The sequence below is a fragment of the Narcine bancroftii genome, chromosome 6 (genome assembly GCF_036971445.1).
Source record: "Narcine bancroftii isolate sNarBan1 chromosome 6, sNarBan1.hap1, whole genome shotgun sequence".
NCBI lineage: Eukaryota > Metazoa > Chordata > Chondrichthyes > Torpediniformes > Narcinidae > Narcine > Narcine bancroftii.
Window position 1 is genome coordinate 206,642,864 of NC_091474.1, and position 14,470 is coordinate 206,657,333.

At 37.0% G+C, this 14,470-nt stretch overlaps 1 protein-coding gene across 1 annotated transcript in view; it reads left to right on the top strand.

Moving 5' to 3' along the window:
• The window catches only part of mdn1 (midasin AAA ATPase 1), a 228,121-nt gene that overhangs the window by 66,823 nt on the left and 146,828 nt on the right, over nucleotides 1-14,470 (top strand). The window contains exons 33-40 of the mRNA XM_069887323.1: nucleotides 296-425; nucleotides 2,272-2,493; nucleotides 2,980-3,177; nucleotides 6,206-6,417; nucleotides 9,679-9,801; nucleotides 11,814-12,011; nucleotides 13,122-13,229; nucleotides 13,315-13,503. Coding sequence (XP_069743424.1) covers nucleotides 296-425; nucleotides 2,272-2,493; nucleotides 2,980-3,177; nucleotides 6,206-6,417; nucleotides 9,679-9,801; nucleotides 11,814-12,011; nucleotides 13,122-13,229; nucleotides 13,315-13,503 — 1,380 coding nt within the window. The remainder of the gene's footprint in view (nucleotides 1-295; nucleotides 426-2,271; nucleotides 2,494-2,979; nucleotides 3,178-6,205; nucleotides 6,418-9,678; nucleotides 9,802-11,813; nucleotides 12,012-13,121; nucleotides 13,230-13,314; nucleotides 13,504-14,470) is intronic.

A 14,470-nucleotide genomic window follows, 5' to 3' on the forward strand; every position in this document is an offset into this window, starting at 1 on the left:
AACTTGATATAACGACTTGAAGGAAGTTTTGGGAAGTAATTTCCCTCTTTTGATTTGTGATTGTTGGTTTCAGATCTGTTTGTATTGAAGCACACTGCTTCAACACTTTCTCTGGAGAAGAAAATCTTTGTGTTCAATCTTTTCAATGCATTTGTAACTTCTCATGTAATTCTAAATAGTTTTTAGTGTTTGTCTTTTCAACGTATGGAGACCAGGATAACCTCAGTCATTCTAATGTAAATGTTTCCATGGTTTAATTATTTTCCCCATCTGCTTTGCTTGCTTTAAACACTAGCTTTCACCAGCCCTGAGGAACCGATTTACTGAGATCTGGTGCCCACCGTGCAATAGCCGAGACGATTTGATGGAGATTATCCAACATAACCTGTGCCCCAAACTTTCTTTTGATGGAGAAGATCATAAAGGTGGGGATCCTCTGCTGCCTTGTATTTTATTTGGTTTTGGGAGCAGTGTGGAAATCTGTTTCACAAGTTCATTTATGATGGGAAGACTGTTTGATAAACTTTATAATTTGGCACTTAGAGTCAGCCATTTCATTTTGACTGTAAAGCAGGTTTCAGTAAATGACTACTTTTTTTGCCAATCTTATTTATAATGCTTAATCTCAGACTTGTTCACCAATGGACATCCCAGGAATATAACACCCCAGCTAAGAATTCCAGGTAATTGAGCTGCTGCCTTGCGGCTTCAGTCATCTTGATTCTATCCTGACTTCCAGTGTTATCTATACTTTCTCTCTTGTGACTGTGTGGGTTGCTTGTGGACCCACACAGTCACATGACCCTCTGGATTCCTTTGGCATCCAAAAGAATTGTAGATGTTAGCTTAATTGTTCCCTGTATTCCCGCGAGTCCATGTGAGTGGAGAATCTGGAGAAGTTGATTGGAATGGGGGGTGGGTGGAGAGGGAGAAAGAATAGGTTGCAGTGCAGAGAAAATAAGTGGGGAATAGTATTGCTCTTTGAGCCAGCTTAGATTTGATGGGTTTTAATGGCCTACTACGCAGTAAGGAAACATGGAAATTTGTGGATCTATAAACTTACCATTAAGGTAACATGAGTGAATTCTGACCAGTATGATAATAGTTTAATGTTACTTTCATTGTTCATTGTACCTATGCACTATAATTCTTCCTTGCTGTGAATGAAAAGATACTTCATGAATAGAAACAATACAGTTGAATACATACTAAAGAGAGAATGATGGTATTCACAGTTACCATAGTGCAAGAAATAAAAGTGGTTACAATAGTGTAGACAGTCCTTTTTATAGTGTTGGAATCGTCTGGCTTAGCATATCAAGGGGATTTTCAAGAACCTGATAGCCATTGGAAAGAAACTGTTCTTGAGCCTAAAGGGTACCTGCCCACTCTTTGCTCAGGCCCGAAACATTGGTTATCTATTTCTGTCTCCTTTGGATGCTGCGAGACCTGCTGAGTTTCACCACCATTTTTGTTTTTACTGCAATCGCAGCATCTGCAGACTTTTGTTTCACTTGAACCATGAAGTGCTAGTCTTCAGTCCATAGGTAGCAATGAGAAGGGGTTGTGACCAGGGTGATGGGGGTCCTTGTGATGTTGGCTGCCTTCTTGAGGCTGCACCTCAGATGGATGTCTGCCATGGATGGGAGGTTGGAGCCACTGATGGATTTGCCTCTACTTTACTACCTTCTGTATTTCTGGGCATTTGAAATGCCAAACTAGACTCTGATGCAATCTGTCCGTATACTTTGCACAATGTGAAGTCGTTCTCAATCATTCCACATCATTTTGTGCTTCTCTCAATCCTATGTGAAGTTGTCAAGGCTACCTAGATTTTGATTTTTAAGAAACCATAAGCTTTGAATTTTGGCGAAGCAGAATTTGCTGTGTCACTTCAATGTGTTTAAAAACCAATAAATTTTGTGAATTGTTTGCATCAGAAGTTGGAATAGAAGAAAATTGTATTAATTTTTTTTTTCTTTTTGCTGAGAGGTTAAGAATTTCTTTCACCTGGATTATTTTGACCACTCAGAACAAGGTTATAAATTTTGGATTGAAGGAAAGAGAAGTTATTTTTTAAAAAAAGTAAATAAAGCTGAGCCAGTTTTTGCTCCAACACAATCATGTTGCTGAGCTAGAAATAAGCTACCAGCAGTCCAATTATTTCAGTCTTTGGTGATGATTCTGATTTCTTAGTTATTCTATGATTTTAATTTTGGATGATTCTGCATTGTTCTGAAAGGGAAATGATTGATTTTCTGTATACTTTAGGCAAAGATATTGCTGAGCTCATTTTGGATTTCATTGACTGGCTAAAAAGTCAAGAGTTTGGACGTCGATGTGTATTGACCATTCGTGACATTCTGTCTTGGGTAAACTTCATGAATATTACAACCAAGAGAGATCTGGATGAAAGGAGTGGGTTTCAGCTTGATCCTGTCACTGCATTAATACATGCTGCATGTCTCATTTGCATTGATGGCATTGGATCAGGTATGTTTTGCTCTTCCCATGGAATGGGAGGGGTGACGGTGGGGAAATTGAAATAATAGATCCAGTACTAGAAATGATATCAATTTTTGGATATCATCTCAAATTCTAAAAATCAATTGATGATTTTTGTGGCTTGAATTTAATCTTTTACCGAATTGGGTGTTCCTTTACAGTTTCCTTTTTCCTGATAGAAATGTTCAATATTTAAAACATGGTGCTTATTCAAGCAACTACATTTTCAATTAATGAAGGCTTAAATGCATCCAATATGTAGCAGTGAATTAAGCCATTTGGCATAAGTTATTTTAGATGAAAACTTGCTAAGAAAAATAACATTTAATTAAAATTTTCTAATGCAGATGTCCATCACATATTAAGTCAGCACTTGATCCAAGGACAGTATTCCTTAATCAAGCCAAATGATTTGTTGGCAGACTCTTCTCTACTGTATAAATATTTGATCCTTCTGATTTGATTTATTTGCAGGGTCTGCTGGTTGTTCTCCTGAAGCTACTTTGGCTGCTCGCAAAGCATGTTTGGGATTTCTTTTTGAAAAGCTATCTGTGAGAACGAGATTGAAAACACATATGTGGAATATGCTAAACAGCTATGACGAGCAGAGAAAAAGAAAAGTTCTATGGACCAAACACAATTTTGGAATTCATCCTTTCTACATTCCCATAGGTGAGCATATATTTAAAGGGCAATTAAAGAAGTCTCCCCTCTTTTCCACCCAGTTCTATTCTGTGAATTTAAATTTTAGTGTTTTTAGTGTTGGAAAGACTAAGTAGTTTGCAGGGAGAAACTATCATTTTGAGAATAAATTCAGCAAAGATGAGTAAGCCATTATCTTTTCATGGTAGGCCAGTTGCATTCATTCTGTATTCTCTAAGTTCATGTGGGGATGGGGGGAATCTGCTTCTCAACCCTTTTAAATTTCCATACATGTATTCATATCCAGATACAAAGGATAATATTTATATGTTCCAAATCAATTATACATGTTACATATTATACGCTCCTGAAATCCCACCAACCCCCTTCCCCCAAATAATAATCCCCAAAGAGTGGTAAAATAAAAAGTAAAAGAATATAATCCAAGAAAAGAAAGAAAATAAACCTGGTTACGAAAATGTCACCACTCAATTTTGCCTTTTTAAATTATTCATTTACTTATCCCAGGGAGTTAGCAAAATTTCATGAGGCTCAGGGGAAACCTGAAATAAATTAATACCTACAATATGTAAGTATGGGCACCAAATTTTCAATAAAGTTATTTTATTTTCTCTAAATTGTATGTAATCTTCTCGAGGTATACAACTATATATTTCAGCATGCCATCTTTCCATTCCTAAATGGGAATTTGATTTCTCTGTCACTGTTGTACATTATCTTGGAACTGTTAATGCAATTTTACAAATTCCTTTTGAAAAAATTTCAATTTCAATTTTGGTCGTATCGCCAAAATGTTACCAATAAAAAAAGCATTGGATATTGTGGAAATTTAACTCCAAAAACTTGTTTTAGAAATTTTCCTAATTCTGTCCAAAATGGCCTCAATTTTGAACATAACCATGTAGAATGCAAAAAAAAAACCTCTCTCTTGTCTACATCTAAAATATTTATCTAATAGATCTGATTTCAATCTATTTCATTTTTGTGGAGTAAGATATAGTTTATGTAAATAAATAAATAAATAGATAGATGGATAAATAGATAACTCTTTGTGGTGGCCCGTCACAGCGGCGATCGAGCCAGCGCTCCAAGCAGTGAGCACAACCAAAGGCCAACAGCCCGTGCAGTGACATGTGAACCAACAAGTGAACCAGTGGGTAAACAACAAGGGCAGCTTAAAGGCCAGCGATCCCAAAATGGCGCTAGCCTTGCTGCACGGCCAATAGATGGGGACAGTGCATGGGGAAGAAGGGCATTCTTATGTAGGAAAATGCCTGAACGCTTATGTTATGCATGTTGTGACATCAGCGGGAACAGTGCAAGTATAAAAGTCAGGCCTGAACCCTAATAAAACTCTGGCCTGAACCCTAATAAAACTGAGCTTAACCTGACTACATTACGTGTGTGTGTGTGCCTTCTTTTGAGTAGCACGCGGCTATAACTGAACCAATCTATATCTAACATTTTTTTGTCACTACTGACATAACATTATTGCAACCAATTTATATCCCCAATACTTGTATTTAAATCTGTTTCCCATCTCTGCCTAGATCTATGAATTCCCTGCTTTTGGTTCCCTTTACAATAATACATACATAATAGAGATAAGTTTCTTAATACATCTATTGCAAATCAAAGTTTCCATTTCACTTTCAGGCAATAACATTGTTGGACCCAATTTATCTCATAAATATATTATTTGATAATAAGTAAATATTGTATTAATTTGTATCTTGTACTTATTTTTTAATTGGTCAAATGACATTAAATTTCCTCCTTCATAACAATCTACTATATTTCTAATTCCTTTAGAGCACCAAGTATTAAAAAGTCGGTTATTCATTGTAAATGGGTTAAGTCTGTTTTGAATCAAAGGCATTTTAATTAACCCAAAGTTCTTCATCCCCATTTCATTATTTTGTTCCGTATGTTAATCAAATGCTTCAACAGTGGTGTATCCCTGTCTTTAGATATTAATCTCGGTTTCCTTTATATATAAAATCTTCTGGTATCTTCTCTCCTATCTTATCCATCTCTATTTTAATCCATGCTGGTTTCTCTCCTTCAAAAAAAGAGAGAGAAATCTCATTTGTGCAACTTTAGAAAAAATTAAACAATTTGGAAGTTGTAGACCTCCTAATTTATATTTCCATGTTAATTTTTATAATTAAACTCTTGGCATTTTGCCCTTCCAAAAACATTCTTACATATTTATTTAATTCCTGAAAACATTTCTGCAGAAGAGATGTTTGGAAAAAGATACTGCACTATTGGAAATGTATTCATTTTTATACAATTAACTCTTCCCAATAATGTTATTGGTAATTTCATCCATTTTTTAATAATCTTGATTAATTTTCTTAAGGGGTGTAGTTTAATTTAAATATTATTTAAATTATTATCTACTCATATCCCTAAATATTTTATTCCATTCATCGGCCATTTAAATTGGGTATCTCTTACATTGAGTATAATCACCTCTACTATGTGGCATAATATCACTTTAATCCCAATTTACTTTTTAACCAGATTCTATTTCATATTCTTTTAACCTTAAATATAATTTATGTAATGAGCATTCCAGTTCTGTCCAATAAATTATTACATCATCTGCGAATAAATTTATCTATAGCTAAAATAAATAAAGCTGGAGGTAATGGACACCCTTGTCTGCACCTAGCAGAGTTGTAGGAGATATCAGTAAGCCATTTAGATTAAAGCTTCCAAAAACATTGTGGTAGATTTTATTTAAAAACATTTCTTTCTTTAACCACCCACAAATTTGTTTGCATTTGTTGGGTTTGCCTGTGCAATTGATATTTGTTTAACTACATCTTGTCTTTCCCATTTTAAACTTGTTTTATCACACGAGTGTATGATTTTTGGACTGCTCCACAATATTAAAAATGATACAGATCCAAATTGTGCTCATTGATATTTGTTTAATTTAACTTATTTGTCCTAAAAAGTTACTAGTGAATAAATGGAATACCTATTTGAATGTTTATTAATAATGAAAATATATTCGTGATTTCAGAAGGGACAGGCGTAGAGAAAGCTGCACTTGAACACTATGCACTGAATGCTGGCACAACAGCAATGAATGCCCAGAGAGTGCTGCGAGCCCTGAAGTTAAACAGGCCGATTCTTTTGGAAGGATCGCCAGGAGTTGGCAAGACCAGCCTGGTAGCAGCCCTAGCAAAGGCTTCTGGAAACAAACTTGTTCGAATTAACCTTTCTGAGCAGACGGTATGGAACTATTTAAGACATGAGACCTGTAGAATTAAGAGTAGGCCATTCAACCCCTCCACTTTCTCCACTATTATTAATGGCTGATCAGTTACCGCTGGGCCATTCAATTGCACTAATACATCTCCCACTTTTATAGGGGGAGAAACGCTGTGTATAGTTTTAAATACTGAAATGGAAAGATGTGGTGTTCAGAGAGACTTGTGTATCTTTGTACATGAGTCACTGAATAATATGGTAAAGCAGGTCTTTATTGCAAGAGAATTTGAAAACCAGAGAAAAGCTCCAATGCCCCCAATGACTTTCCTGTATTATTTGTCATGTATATGTCCCATCTGTTGAACCTTTCAACAGTAAAACTCTTATTATTTTGGCATTCTTGGGGCTTTGGGAAAATTTTGCTGGTCTGGCATCAGATTATTGGATGTTAATCCTCCAACATGCATAACACTTTAATATACTTGTAATTCGCTATTTTTAAGTTGTTACCCAGTAGAATAGTTTTTACAGTGAAACCAATAAATTTTGAGAAGTGTGAGAAATAAAATCTAAAGGGAGCTTGGGAATCAGGGCTCTGTAAGGCAATCAGTACCCAGTGAGCTATAAACCTATCCCTCAACTCTCGCTGCCACCTAGCTTTAGACCAGCAAGGTTTGATATATTGCATTGGTCCACTCACTCATATGTTGTGATATATATTGTGTCACTCATCTGTCACTAGTCTCCAGTTCATTTTCACCTGACTGGAGAAATTGAACCAAACAAGCAAAGTTTCTTCAGTCCTTGGTGCACACACATCCATGTGCATAGTGAGCACAGTGCTACTACAACACCAACAACCCAAGTTCAAAACTGCCCCCATCTGTACGGAGTTTGTACCTTCTCCCCGTGTCTGTGTGGGTTTCCTCTGGTTGCAGCGGTTTCCTTAGACCCTCTGGGACTTGTAGGTTAATTGGTGCATTTGGGAGGTATGAGTTTGTGGGCCAGAAGTCCCTGTTGCCATGCTGTGTGTCTAAAAAAATTTTTTTTTAAAATTTAATCACATGCATAAAAATATAACATGACATCGACATGTATAAATATTCTGGAATTATCAGATTTTCAACCTGAAGATGACGCAGATATTTCTACTGCATTGTTTGTTGACCAGTCCTTCGCCCACACCAATATATTGATCCCAACACTGTGCATTGTTAATGATCTCTTGTGTGGCATGTGGTGAAGGGTCTTTAAGTCCAAATGCACAATATTTGCAGGTTAGCTCTTATTTATTTCTGCTAACTGGAACATTGTTTCTTGCTTCTTTCTCTCTAAAGCTCCAAGCTCCCAATGGGTTTGATAAACATTTCCTTTGAATAAAATTCATGCTGATGGTTCACCTGGATTATTTAAGAGTGCGTAGTAATAATATATTCATGACATATTTCATAATTTTCACAACTACTAACCAGTGTCACATTAACTGGTGTTCTTTCCTCATTTGTGCCCATTTCCCTCTGCTGTTCAATGCCAGAATTATAATTATCTTGTAACCTTTCAAACTGGAAGTAGTTCTGGAGCCTGTGAAATTTTGGGGAAGAGGTCAACCAGTGCTTCACCTGCCTTTCAAAACCTGAGGCCATCAGATCCTTTATAAACAGTAAAATCCCCATTATCTGAAATTCAATCAACCGGAAACAACTGGCAATAAATAAATAAATGGAATGAATGAATAAATAGATAGATAAATAAATAAATAGATTGAATAAATAAATAAATAGATAAATAGATTCAAGTAAACAAGACTGGGTCGATGGACCCTATGGGGAGCACTAAGATTTTCTTAAACATGTGCAGATTTGCCCTGCTGAACTATGAATGCATGTGGATTCTTTTCGTTGTTCCTCTCACTTGCACGGAGGTGAGATGGTTGTCAGTGAGAGAAAGGTGGTGGAGTGTGCCTGGTGCCTGACTGGGACACTTGAGTTGGAGCCAGTGAAATAGGGATGGGATATCGAGGGGAAGATGGCAGTGGTGTTGAGACTCTGTTGAAAAAGTTTGAATTTTAGATTTGGCGTACAAGACTGTTCCCCTGATTTTTGAGGCAAAACTTTTACGTTTTGAGGATCATCCTATATGCCAGCATATATGGTGGGTTAAAAAAAAAATATGCAAGTGTAGCGGGCCACGTCATCCCCACACACTCGATGGGACAAATTGCGAACAGCCAACGCAGCAGGGCACAGGGGTTTCCCCATCATTCCCCCCCCCCCCCCCCCCAAAACGTCCAGAAATTTCAGGCTGCAGGAGCACATTGCCAGTGGAATGGCCAGGCCACACAGCAGCATTATGGCATCACTCCCGTGAGCCTGTTGCCTCCCCTAAAAAGGAACGCATGTGGTTTGAATAAACGGCAGTTGCTGGTTTACTTGCTTGGTGTGGACAGTATTTATTTCAGCAGCTCTGTCTTTAGCAGCGCTACACAAGTTTAAAATTGGCAGGGATTAATTATGATGGCAGCTCAGCATTGTGGCTGGTGCAATGCTGTTACAACGCCACCAATTGGGGTAAGAATTTTAATTTTGTAAGTTGCAGGAATTACCTGATTTAAAGTGAATCAAATTACTTCACATTTTGCACTGTCTTTTTCCTTTTAAATGGTGTATTCTTCATGCAGGTATATTAGTTAGGTATTGGAAGAATGTGTCTCAGTCAATTGGAAAATTTGCATAACCAAAATCTGCAATTCCTGTCGGTGCTGGGTATTACCTTCTAGTCTCTTTAATTTCTCAAACTATTTTCCTTTGCTAATAATTGGAGATTCTCATTCATATATATGCCTAGTCCCTGTGGCTAGGTTTACTGTGAAGGTAAAATATTTAACTGCAACTGTACTTCTCTTAAGTTTGTAATTCTTTCTCTTTCCATAAATCTATTTGTTGTTGAATGAAGTTGTGAAGTACAGCTGAGTGTATTTGGGGCAATTTGCTACCTCAGAAAGCAGAAAAGTTTTGATATCTGCCACAGAAGGTGAAAACCTTGAATGCCTTCAAAGTGATTTGCACTTGATGGATTTTGAAATGGTGTCATTGATGTAATGAGGGATCATAACAGTCAATTTGCAAACCAGTACTAATGAAACAAGTGAATAGAATATTGTTTGGAATGGGAGACTTGATGTGGAGAAAAGTACAAATGAGAAACATTAATTTGAAACAATACTTGTTATTTAGTTGCTTAGTTGTAACTGACCTGTTGCTTTGAATATTTCTGTTCTAATAGGATGTGACCGATTTATTTGGAACAGACCTGCCTGTTGAGGGTGGCAAAGGTGGAGAATTTGCCTGGCGGGATGGTCCCCTGCTTGGAGCTTTGAAGGCTGGACATTGGATTGTTTTAGATGAAGTAAGTATTGATCAGTAGTGTTGATAAACTCTTTATTGTAGAATGTGGACCAACCATATTTGCAGATTAAAATTCATTGATGTGTGCATTTTAATTTCTGCTTTCTATATCAAGTATATGTTGTATTTGTGGAATGAGTACTGGCTGCACTAAGTTTTGATACTAAAATGACCAGGACCAAATAATGAAAGCAGAAATAGAGACTAGTCCATTGATTAATCTTTATGGATATTTTTCATTATTTATTTTCTGGCCCTCAGTTGAAATGCCACTGGCAATTATTCTTCAGTGCTCTGAATGACCAAACAAATGGGCTTGTCATGTAGATGCCTTTATAGAGACACCATTTAGTCTTTATTGAAAGCTTCTGAACAAATGGCTGATTCCATGAGAAATTCAATGAGAAAGGGATTGTAGAGGTAGAATTCTGATTTGCAGTTGTTTTTGGACCCTCCCTTTCATTCCTTTTACCTTGCCTAAATAATGTGCTTTTGTTTCTACAGAAGTTGCTAATATTTCTGTCACTTTTGTGTGTCGGGTTATAAGGCAGGATTTGTGGATTTATATTCTGCAGCTTTTAATCTTTATTATTAGGAATCTTCAAATATAAAGTCTGCTTTAAGGAAATCAGTCAATTGAAGAGCTAATATTAAGTGCCATTGATAATGAAACGTACCTTTGGCTCAGCTGTCTGATGCTGGGCATCAATCATCTCTGCACTGATTCCCATTTCAGGCATTCTGCCTGTAATCTTCTCCGCTGTGCCACATTGTACATTCCAGATTTCAGCCATAATCTGGATTATAAAGTGTTCTTAATCTCCTCCAAATTTCATCCCCTTTAAACAAATGCCATCGCCAGTAGACACCTTAGAAACTGGAAAGTTAAACAGTAGCCCAAGCATTCTTTCCTTTCATCTAGAAATTTTTAAAAAATTGTCCACAAGGTCGCAATGTTCAAATCTGCAGAGAAAGAAGGAAAACTTGAACCCAATGAGGCCCTCATCCTGATGGTCACCTTTTGTGTGGTTACATGTATATTCTGAATAACAACTAGGTATCAAAATGTGTTTCAGCTGTCCCAGATGCTTTAGAGCATGGGCCTGGTCACATTATACCATCTGTTCTTCATAGAAAAACTTGTTGAAAAGGTGTTCTGCACATCAAGGAAGTGATCTGTGCAGAATGTCCTTCGGATACTGCAGAAAAAAGAAACATAATTCTGTGTGGTGATCCATGGAGCAGATGGTCAAGGTTATTTGGCAGAAAGCCTTGTTTCGAGAACTTTGAAAATGTGTGCCATGATATGTTCAATCCTTTATTCACATTTGGAGTCTCGATAACACAGGTGGACCTTTTGGTAGCTATGGTCCAGTTGAGATCTTTGCCACAGGTGGTCCTTTTGGTGGCTATAATCCAGTTGAGATCTTTGCAAATGTATTTTGCCAAGAAGGTCTGGAACAAAATGCTGTAGTCGAAGGCATTTCAACCAAAGCAGCTATGTAACACAGGACTTTGTTTCGATGGACTATTCTCAGATACAAACATTGATTTGTGCTGGAAGATCAATTCAGAGGAAAACCTTGGTCTCCCTGAAACTTGTTGCACATTTTTCATGCAAGGATCCGTCTGCTACTGAATGCTGCCAACTGGCACATTACAGGGCACAGGACTACATGTTGAGGCACATTGGAGATATTGTAATGCTGTGTGGAGAAAGATTATGTTTTGGGGCACTCTCATAACTGGATAAAAAAGGGTCAGGAACAAAATGTCTAAGCTTTTTGCTGATGGAAAATGTATGGAAATTAAATATTGACCACAATGTTGACTTAATATTAAAATTTGTCAGTGAATGTAATAATATATGGAGCACACAGACTGAGGAAAATGTATTTATTGTATAATTTATGAATAAGATGTATACTTGGGAAAATGTTACTGAGTAAGTTTTCCATCTCCTGTAACTTCAAGAGGAACAAAGTAACTAAAATAAATTATTTTTCCTCCCAGTTAAACTTGGCCTCGCAGTCTGTACTGGAGGGACTGAATGCTTGTTTTGACCATCGTGCTGAGGTCTTTATACCTGAGCTTGGACTTAGTTTCAATGTTCAACACGAGAAGACCAAGATCTTTGCCTGTCAGAATCCTTACAGACAAGGAGGTGGAAGGAAAGGCCTTCCCAAGTCATTTCTTAACCGGTTCACACAGGTGAGGCAAAAGACTGAGCATAGTTTGTGTACTTTTGGCAAAAATCTGGAACAGTCTGTGAACTTGCAAGCCATGATAGAACACAGGCAAAACTCTAGCTTTGATCATATTTGGATGCTGACCCATAGTCATAACAGTCAAGTGATGTTAAAGCATTATCTTGTCATCTTTGTTTTGGATGGTTGAGCATGGAATTTTTCTGGAATAATCCTTCATGTTTTGTGTTGATATTTCTGGACATTAAAAAAAATTCTCCAAAAATTGTGAATTATCAAGACCATTTAAAGCAACATGATCTGGTTATTTGGCATGCTATTTGAAATATATTTGTGAGATCGTGCATTAATACATTTGACTTCCACAACTAGATGTCTGCATAATCCAGGAAAGACATTTGAAGTATATGTAGGTACTAGTTTTGCATTGCAAAGTTCAACATGGAGTATGTAATTACAAGGATGGCATGGTTAGTGTTGCAGTTAGTGCAACGCTATAACAGTGTAAGTGACTTGTTTTCGAATCGGGTGCTGTCTGTAAGGAGTTTGTACATTCTCCCAGTGTTTGCGTGGGATTCCTTCAGGTGCTCCGGTTTCCCCCAACCTTTCAAAACATATAAGGATTGGTGATTAATTGGGGCATTTGGGCAGAATGGGCTTGTGGGCCATAAGGGCCTGTTGCTGTGCTGAATGTCTACATTTAAATTTTAAATGATCTGATGATGTTGCTTTGAACTTATTCAAAATCATGAAGATTGGCCACAGCATTAAAGCTCTCTCATTCTTTAATGTGTAATTGAGCAAAGGTGCCCCCTCTATTTAATTTCCATTTAATGTGTCCGATCTTGTGCTGTATCTGGTTTAGTTTCTGTTTAAACATTGCAAAGGCATTTGTTGATTGAAGTCGAAGACCAGTGGGGACTTTTTGTACATTTAATTTTACAAATATTGCAAGAAAATAAAATGCATTCAGCTTTTTCTGATTCATTGCATTGAAATAATTCAGTAATACAAAATGGAAAATGTCCTTTCTGCTGTTGCTTGCAATAGTGCAAAGATTATTTGTGTGCCTTTGCCAAAATACTTTGAGGTTAATGTTGGTTTTGTACTACAGGTCTATGTGGATCAACTTTCAGTCACAGACATGGAATATATTGCCAACAAAATCTTTCCTGCTATTGGTAAAGATATCATAAGTAAAATGGTTCATTTTAACAGTAAGGTAAAGTATTTTTACTTAAATTATATTTTCATGAGAAGTTACTAATGTCAATTTACATTACTAATTAAACTACTTTTTGTTAAAGGTTAACCAGGAGGTAACAGTAGAAAAGAAATGGGGACAAAAAGGTGGACCATGGGAGTTTAACCTACGTGATCTTTTCCGATGGTGCCAATTAATGTTGATAGACCAAATGCCAGGTTCCTATGATCCAGGCCAACATGTTGATTTGGTATATGCAGAGAGAATGAGAACTGAAGCAGACAGGAGGAATGTAAGTATGACAACTGTTGGTTGCTTCCATTTTCAGTCATCTCTTAAAATAAGCTTGCCTCTGGAATAATGAGCACTCTCGAGTTGGGGTATCTAAGTTGTGATTTCCCTCGGCCATTTACCAATTTGAACTTCAGAATTAGAGCACTATTTAAAAATATTATTTTTCTTGTTAACTTTCAAATTTACCTCCAGTTCTCTAAACAACTCTGTGTCTCTGCTAGTGTGTATGTCTGTACGTGTGCACACTGTCCTGCACTGGACCAGAGAGCACAATTTCGTCAGAAATTGATAAGAAACTTGAAATTGATTTTTATAAGTGCAGATCTTAATGTTTTTATTTTTACTTTGAATTCTTAATACCCCAAGCAAAAGTTTCATTTTTGAATTGTGCAGATTACAGCAATTGAAAATCAAATTCAATCGGATAAGGCACATTTATGGCAGTAGCTGAAAGGATGTTTCACCAAATTGTTGTTATTGTACCTTGAGTGGAGCTGCAGGCTGAATATTGGTCTGATTAGTGTTATTGTTCTGGTGCTTTGGCCAAGCAATGTCAATGCCCCAACAAGGATCAATTATAATTGTCTCATCTGAATCCTCTCAATGCATTTTGTACATTGGGTTGTAGGTGCTGTTGATTCCACACCCACAGGTTTAATAGCTCTAATATTCCTCAGTTATAATTCTTTCTCTCCCAGGGACGGTCCTTTCCTCAAACAGCAACACACAGAAATTAAGCAAGTCTCCAGATGTTGTGATTGTACACAAGTGCTGGAGAAGCTCAGCAGGTCACACAGCATTCTTAATATCCACCTATGAACTCTTGCCTGTGCTCCTCTCCCCACTGTATTGTTCAGATGCTTGCCTGCTTTTTGCTCATATCTTAATGAAGGGATCAGGCCCAAAACTTTGGTTGTGTACCTTTACCATAAAGAATGCTGTGTGACCTGCATTTCTCCAGCATT